The sequence below is a fragment of the Lipotes vexillifer genome, unplaced genomic scaffold, assembly GCF_000442215.2.
Source record: "Lipotes vexillifer unplaced genomic scaffold, Lipotes_vexillifer_v1.1 scaffold444, whole genome shotgun sequence".
Classification (NCBI taxonomy): Eukaryota; Metazoa; Chordata; class Mammalia; order Artiodactyla; family Lipotidae; genus Lipotes; species Lipotes vexillifer.
In genome coordinates, this window is record NW_006793488.1 from 3,859,370 (window position 1) to 3,867,946 (window position 8,577).

The 8,577-nt window shown below is 38.1% G+C and overlaps 1 protein-coding gene across 1 annotated transcript in view; it reads right to left on the minus strand.

Moving 5' to 3' along the window:
- Positions 1–2,360: 2,360 nt before the first annotated feature.
- Positions 2,361–8,577, minus strand: part of LOC103087859 (uncharacterized) — a 207,545-nt gene continuing 201,328 nt past the window's right edge. Inside the window, 2 exon segments of the mRNA XM_082931383.1 lie at positions 2,361–2,606; positions 6,331–6,540. Coding sequence (XP_082787509.1) covers positions 2,361–2,606; positions 6,331–6,540 — 456 coding nt within the window.

The window sequence follows — 8,577 nt, forward strand, 5'->3', positions numbered from 1 at the left end:
GTCCGATAGATTTAATTTTTCACCTCTATAATTCTTATATTAGATATTTAACCATATGTTTCAGTTAGTATGTCAAGGCTTATTTTTTAAACTGCTTCTTTATACTTAATATACCTTTTAAAACATTTCCTATGACTTAGAATCCCAAGAAATTTTTCTTCTCCAATATATCCCATGAATACGTATTATTTCTGATAGACATATAAATGCAATAACAGAACAAATCTTTTCTACAACTTTCATAAGTTCAATTATTTGGAGAGTCAAAGGAAATCTAAGATGCTGAAAATTATTTTATGAGTAAGTATTTTCAAAAATATGTATGTGATTATTTTTCTTATATATGCAAATAAAAAAATATGGTCTATAAAAACAGGAACTACCAATGAATAATTGTCTCAATTATGAGTACAAATGAAGTCTGGAGAAATTTAATATTTACAAGATTGAACAAAAGAAGTTATTTTAGAAAAGACCTGCAGTAACCCTATAATGTTTTTTAAAATCACATCTTAATACGTAATAAGTACAATCAAAGTAGTTCTTCATGATTTTCTAAAGAAACCAAACATAGTTTTACTAAAATTAATTTAGTCACTAACAGTTATTTTTTGACCCATGAAAATAGGTCAAATAATCAAATAGCTTTTTAGAAGTAAATAGCACATTTTCTGCAAGTGTGTCTGAAATCTGTTGTATTTATTTTAAAATTATAGTGTGCTGATTTTTTTAAAAACTATGCTATTTTCCTCTTACAGGTTACCAATTATATATATAAATAATAAACTAAGCCTGCCGTGAGAACCATCTAGCTTAGTTTTGTGAAAAGCAAACCATGTCACAGCAAGTCACACTGACCTAATTATTATAGACAAATAAAATCACTTATTTTGACACATACATATGGGAATAATAATTTTGTCAAGTAATTTTAAAATAGAGATAAATCCCTGTATATAAATATATATTTAAATGATTAATAAATGTGTCTATTTTAAGACTTTTCATGGTAGTATGATAGGAGAATGTCTTATAAGTGCCATTATATTCTAATATTAGCCTGAAAATTGAATTCTTCTTTGCTTTTGCGTTCTGTTTTTTTATAATATGTTGTTTAAAATGGGGTCTATGTTTTAGATACAACAGAATGATGTCCCTCTACAGTTTACTGCCACAGTCAATCATTCTTCAGGAAAAGAGGTGGCAAAATAGTATCAGGAACTTATTTTTTTTAAATCAATTGAAGTGACAGCTGTTAAGTTTGAATTTGAAAACCAAAAGTAAAAGACAATCCTGTCCTTGACATTTTTAGCAATATTTTATGCAAAAGCCGTAAGTACTGCTATTAGTACTTCATGCTAATGTATATTTTCAATAGTGTCATGTAAGCAGTTGTGCCCCAAATGTGCCCCAAATGTGCCCCAAAGATTTACGGCACCTTCTCATGCAGGTGTTGTGCACAAAATATAAAGTTTTCTAAACTTGGGAAATGAAAACGGGACTTTCTTCTATTTGCAAAAATGAGTTAATTTTAATATTTTCTTTAGGCCAGTGTAAAACTACGCACAATGAGAAACACAGGGATGGCTTTGCCCCTTCCCATGAACCAATGACTTTCAACAAATGGAAAAACTGGATGGAGGAATTCCCAACAATTTACATGTTTAATGAATAACTTCTGCAGACCCAGAGTTTTCAGTATTTTCCTATTGATTTCCCTTCCACATTTTTGTGTATTTCTCTCTCTCTCTCAAACACACACACAGCAAAGTAGTCATTGTAACAGATGGATATGGGAATTTCCAATAACAATAAATAGTCTTTTCTGGAAGATGTTACAATAGAAGAGTTAAAACTGAAAACTCTGTTATTTGTATTCTGTTTTTGCCGTGCAAGTCATTGATTCAAGGACAGAATACGATTCTTCCCTCCATTTACTCAAAGCTTCATGCAGGCTTGCAAGATAAAGCTTCCTCTGCTGCCTTCTCGCTGAGGGTCATACAAGTGAGGGTCGGCCCCTCTACACCTGCTCTCCCCACCGGTGGTCACTCAATTCCATGAGTGGGAGAAGAATCCGGAGTTGAGTCCAACCCATCTAATCATAAATTGTGGTTCCGTGTTTTGTTTTCACCTTTCTTCTCCTGCTGCTTTTTCTATCAGCAGAGCACTTAATAAAACCACTAATTGGTTAATCTGTTATTTAGGCAAGTATTAATATTCTCATTTTGCAGACAAGGAATCAGGGCTCCTGCTGTGTATCTCCTGGCACTGGGTAAGGAGCTCTTCAGATGGGAGATTCAAAGTAGGTGAGCCCGTCCTCCTGAGGCTGAGAGATTCGCCGGAAGCCGCTCGGCAGGGCCTCACAGAGACTCTGTTAGATCGCTGAGCTCCTGACTCCCATTCCTCTGCTCAGACCACCAGGCGACACCGCCTCTAATGACAGAGAAACCCTTTTCCCATTCCGCCCCAACGAATGCTCCAAGGGCTTTCTTAATTGCGATGGATACCCTGGGATCGGGAAGCTTATTTGTGATTTGATGAGTCTGCACCAGTCTTGCCTGGGTTTCTAGGTTTTGTGGCACTAAAAACTTTAGAAAAACTTTGTACTTAAAAAGAAAAAAAAAAACTTCAAGCTACGGAACGGAGACAAAGCATTACAGGTACACACTACTGTATATAAAATAGATAACCAACAAGGACCTACTGTACAGCACAGGGGAACTCTACTCGATATTTTGTAATAAACTTTATGGGAAAAGAATCTGAAAAAGAATAGATATGTGTATGTATATATATATATATATATATATATATATATATATATATAACTGAATCACTGCTGTACATGAAATTAACACGATATACTGTAAATCAACTATACTTCAATATAAAGTTAATTCATGAATTAATTTAAAAAGTGTTCCTCTGCGGCGAGTCCATGGCATCGCCCAGCCTCAGAGGGGTTGACAAAAAGATAATTCAAGAGAGGCCCTCACCTCCTGACAGACCAATGACCATCTTGGACAAGCGTGGAGGGGATTTTATTTTTTAAGTTAAATACGTAGAACACTGTAAGATCTGTGTCATCTTCATCACGGGCCCAGATGAAAAAAAAGTGGTGAACATATATCCATAGGAAAGATAGTTTGTAATAATATAACTTCTATTTCAACCTGATGGAATCTGACCTTTTCAGTGCAGAAATCATACTGTTCCAAAAACCATGGCTTTTCACAAAAAAATGAAAAACTTGCTTCGAAACTCCAATTGCTAAGGTTTTCTTGAGAAAAAAAAAAAGAAAGAAAAGGTTAACACGTGACCTATCTTTCATATCAGAATTAGGAGAGACTTAGAAATCACTGTCGTCACAAGCTGGAGCTGTGTTAGATGCAGAAGGAGCTCAGAACACTAGGTACTCTATTTTACAACCACTATAAAACTTCTGAGAATAGAGTTCAGGTTATAAAGGTGAAGCAAAATTTCACCCATTTTTATTTCATGTTTGTTGCCAGATCTAATTTGTAAATATTAAATTAGGTCTAGAGGCAGCTACCTGTTTCTTCCCCTATCAGAATAGGCCATCAAAATACAGCATGGATCTTACAGGTATCTCTAGACGGATCTGAGTCATTTCCTAAGCATAGGTGCCCTCAATTCACATAATATGGGCGTTAGTGGAAAAGGTCTCATGGTACATAATTAACCATCAAGTAGCATAATTTGACATCCAGAAATTCAATGCAACTTAATAGATTTCCTTGAGCAACAGCTTTGTGCCTAGAACAGAGATAGGGACTTCAAAGGTAGGAGTTAACTCTAATCCAAGTAGGTGACTACTTAGAAACTACAATTTTCAAAGTTTAATAGATGTTTCTTCAGTCCGGAAAGTATAGTCTATCTAGGTGCTGTTGTTGGAAATTTCTTTACCATGCATAACGTCTTTGGGAAAGATAATACATGAATTTCACTTCTCACTGAAGCTGCAAAAGACCAGTCTCAAATCCATTCCAATTTCAGATTTTATAGCTCAGAAAGCCAGTGATAGATCAGACTGTGCCCGTTAGGGGTCAGGAGAGATATAAAAGAAAGTAGGAAGATTGTTGAATAGGATGAAAGAAAACCTGCCTAGTCTTCAATATGCTCTGGGACTGGGATGATTTGACGGTTCCTGTCCTCTGGGACACACAATTTAATACTGGAAACAAGTTTAGAAAGGCTAACGAATAAAATCTAGTACTCCTAAAAAAGTGTCAGAGAAGGTGCAAAGAGGCTAGGTCCCTTCAAAATGGATTTCATAGAGGACAAAGCAGGTAACAAAGCACAAAGAACTAAGAGGGTAGAGGCTTTAGACTCGGACTGCAGAGGGAGTTGGACCCTGCGCCTTTGCTGAGCTCTGAAAAAAGGGGGAACGCTGGTTTAGTATTTGTTAGCATCTCTGTTGGGAACAGGCTTAGCGGGGTCCAGACACACTTCCACCATCATATAATCCAACAGTGTGGAAAACACAGGCAACCAAAACCAGATGGGTCAATAACACCTCCTGCCCCACCTCTCAATCCTTCTAGAACCTACTTTATTTAATTTTTAGCATAATGTTACTACGTTTGAAAAAAAGTTGAATGAATTTAATTGTGCATGATCCACAGTACTTTGAACTGTTTATTGTGCCCTTTTTAAAAAGAACTAAAATGTATTGCCAATGTTATTCATCTGTCCCAAATACCTGTGAGGCAGGTAGTGTAAGTATTTATAACCCAGTTTTACAGATAAGGATATAGGCAGAGGAGCGGGAAATGACTAAACCAAGGTCCTAGCGCACATGCAGGAGTGAGTGAATTAAAGCCCTGATGATTGCTTTGCTTATGAGAACAGGTCACCTTGAACCTCAGCTTCCCAGTCAGACCCAAGGACTACAAACTGCAAGATGTTTTGCAGCAGAAGGGCAGATATCCCTGGCATCCTGGCTTCTCCAGTTTGTTCAGCTCATGGTGTGCATACATCTTTATGCACACGCTTGCGTAAATTAAAAAAAAAAAAATTAAGCCCTGGCAGTTTTGTCCCACAAAGAGGTTTCTAAAGCAGATGTTGCCAAAGTCTGAAAAAGATCATACACAGAAGTGCCAATACCAGCCCGGGACCCAAGCCCACAAAGAATTATGTGGGATATAGTTCTCAGCCGCCTACCTGCTGCTTTGCTACAATATACACAACCCCCTCTTATATCAGGGAAATGGGAGGTGAAATGATGGGGACTCTTGTCTAGCACATCTCTGCTTCTCTGAGTAGAGAGCCCACGAGAATCATTCAAGTACCAAACTCCATCATGGGCTGGTTTTGTAGAAAGGGGCAGCACCCTATCTGCAAGGCGGAGCTCTAAACAATTAAAAATTTCTTCAAGGTTGTATTCAAAGGGACTTTTATGAAGACACACTTTCATCAACTTCATAACAGAGACAGCAATAGCTAAATTCCATAGGGAAAGTGTGTTGCGAACAGAAAGGGTCTTACTCTGCAAATTCTTAACAACGTAGTATTGTGCCACTGCAAAGTCAGTTTCATGCCACCAAGACCAGGGAATCGAATGTGATACGTATCTGAATTCTCCTTCTCTTCCATCCTTCATTCTCTCCAAATAAAGGGAAATAACATTCTTTCTGACTTCATTATTCAACAGCAATTCTGATGCTAATGGGAGCCTCAGGTTTCAACATGCCCTGAAGTTTGGATTCTGAGACTTTGAGGCAATGTAAGAGATGTTTTCTAACAAACTTAGCTCACCTAAAGACTTTGACATTTTAGGAGGAAACTTGACTTTAGGATCTTTGCCAAATACTACTCTAAAAAGTTTTTAAAGATTTTGGGAATGGAGGCTTTCCTTTATTTTTTTAAGATTTGTCTCATGGAAGAAATATGAAATTGCACCATCTCATTCATTTTGTGTGAGATCATCTAAGCAAAGAGCTGTGTACTTTCCTGTGGCATCGAAGTATCTATGGACTGAGATATTTCTTCTTCATCAATCTGCTGATCTTTCCAAATATTGACTGAGTCAAAGTTATTGCAGGCAGAATCCTGAATTATTTCACGTGATTTTTTTCCTGCCTTTCTTCCAATAGCTCAGAAACTTCTTTTTTTTATCTTATGCGGTACTTTCGTTTCTTTAGGAAAACACTAAAATACATCTTCACGTCCTCTATGGTACTAGAAGCATCAGTTATGATATGTTTGCAAAGTAGTTTTGAAGCCTTTTAAATCAAGTATAAACACACTCACATTCACGCACTACGACATACACAGCATTTGCATTAAAATATTTTCATATATACTCACCTCAACAATGGCACCACTAGGGAGCCTAAGAAAATGGCGGTACAGCTCTTGGAACCCACTGGGATAAACAGTGTACACTGCTATATGAGAAGTAACATCTCCTGGACCAAGTGCAGACACAGAAGTTTCATTTTGCTGTTGGAGGTCACAGCTGGAGATGCTGGACTGGACGCCGCCATGGCTTTTCCAGATATAATCATACACTGCCACCTAGTGAGACACAGAGGCCCCCCACCCCACCCCCCAGCCCCAGAAAAGAAGAGAAAAAAAAATTAATTAACTTCTGGCAAGAGCATAACCAATTTTAAATGATTCTGCAATAAATCTGAAAGTCTCTGCCATCTGCAGTGCCTGTACTCCATTCCATGCATATTTTTATGACATATATCTAAATAGTGAAGGAAGACAAATCCCCGGTGTGTGCTCCGAAAAGTTAATTCTACACAGATGAAGCTGTAATTGGCTCCCATACTAACCCAGAGTAGGAAGATCAAGCAGGCTGCGGCAATGACAGTGTTGATTAAAAAAAATATGCTTACGAATGGTTTTATGAATGAGTGTTTGTGCTTTCCCATCCGCAATAAATCTTGGCTCTGTTTTGCTCCTCCATAGTGTGCTAGGTGCTAAGTCTCTGGCAACTCCAAAACAGGGGGCAAGATAAATTAAAGATACATTTTACCGAAGTGCACAGGGCAGGATTTTTGCATACTTTATGTGTTTACCTATTATTTTTTCTTTGTGACGATTCCATTGTTTAATAAAACACACCTTGTGGGGACTTCAGTAACATTAATTGAAATATGAATGAGTTCAAAAAACACTGTTCTATTGCTGGTCTAAAATATTGGCAGTGAAAGATTAGATTATACCGCTGTAAAGATTGTTTGAGGCTGATAAACCTTCTAGTCTCCAGATATCTTTGTTATCTTTTCCTGCAACTGCTGAGCTACAGAAATGCTTTCTAAAATTTTCAGTTTCCATATTCACATACTCCAGTCATTTCAGAGGTAAATAAAGGAAAGTATTCAATGGATTTCTTTCTTCACTGGCTCTTTCTGAGTCAAGAGGCATTTATCTATTGTGGCAGAAAGTCCATGTCAAACACATTCTCCAAAGTTAACTCCTTCTAAGATAATTTACAAGTACGTTGACTCCTCAATAATACGGAAAGTTTAAATAATGTGATAGAAAGTTCTGGCCAATTATTATTTAATTCAAGTCTATAATTGACAAACTTTCAAGATTCTAGCTAGTGATTTTTTTTTCTTTGAAAATAAAAAGGTAAGATTAAAATCTGGATGAACAGGTAAAGAAGCGATAAATGTCTTGAAATAGCTTGAATGAGAGAAAAGATTAAAGTTGGATACAATTAAAAACAGACATTGGGCTTTCCTGGTGGCGCAGTGGTTGAGAGTCCACCTGCCGATGCAGGGGACACGGGTTCGTGCCTCTGTCCGGGAAGATCCCACATGCCGCGGAGCGGCTGGGCCCGTGAGCCGTGGCCGCTGAGCCTGCGCGTCCGGAGCCTGTGCTCTGCAATGGGAGAGGCCACAGCAGTGAGAGGCCCGCGTACCGCAAAAAAAACCCAAAAAACAGACATTTATTGAGGATCCGTTCTACGTTAGGTTTTGAGAAAATATAAACTTCGGGAACTAACCATCTACCAGGAATTCACAATGAGAGATTGGCATACATTTAACTGAAAGCAAGTTTGATTGTAATGAGTGCACAGAAGCAACTTAACCGAGGAGACGAGGCTTGATTTGGGTCTCAAAACCTTAGTGGGATTTCAATAGGTATGAAAAGGGCCATGGGTGTGTCCAGCACTGAGATGCAAAAGTGCATGGCGGGCTCAAGGGCCAATCCACAGTCCAGCCTAGAAACATCATTTGTACTGTGAAGATGCAGGATACTCTATTAAGGTATTTGTAATGTAATCCATAAAGGGGAGAAGCTACTGGAGGTTTCTGGGCAGAAGACAGGCTTGATTTGACTTGTATTTTAGAGTAGTAGAGCTAAAGGCAGAATGCCAGGTAGACCAGAGGATGACAGATTGGAGACCATCTCACCAAAAGTAGATGATGAGACCCTGCATTTGGGCAGTGACAGTTGGACTGGAGACAGAGTCAATGATTTCTTTTTCTGAGATAGAATCATCACAGTTTGGTTGCAACCCTGATGTGAGCTTTGAGTGACAGAGACACCTCAAGGTGACAACAGGTGCAAGACCCCACTGGACAGGAATGC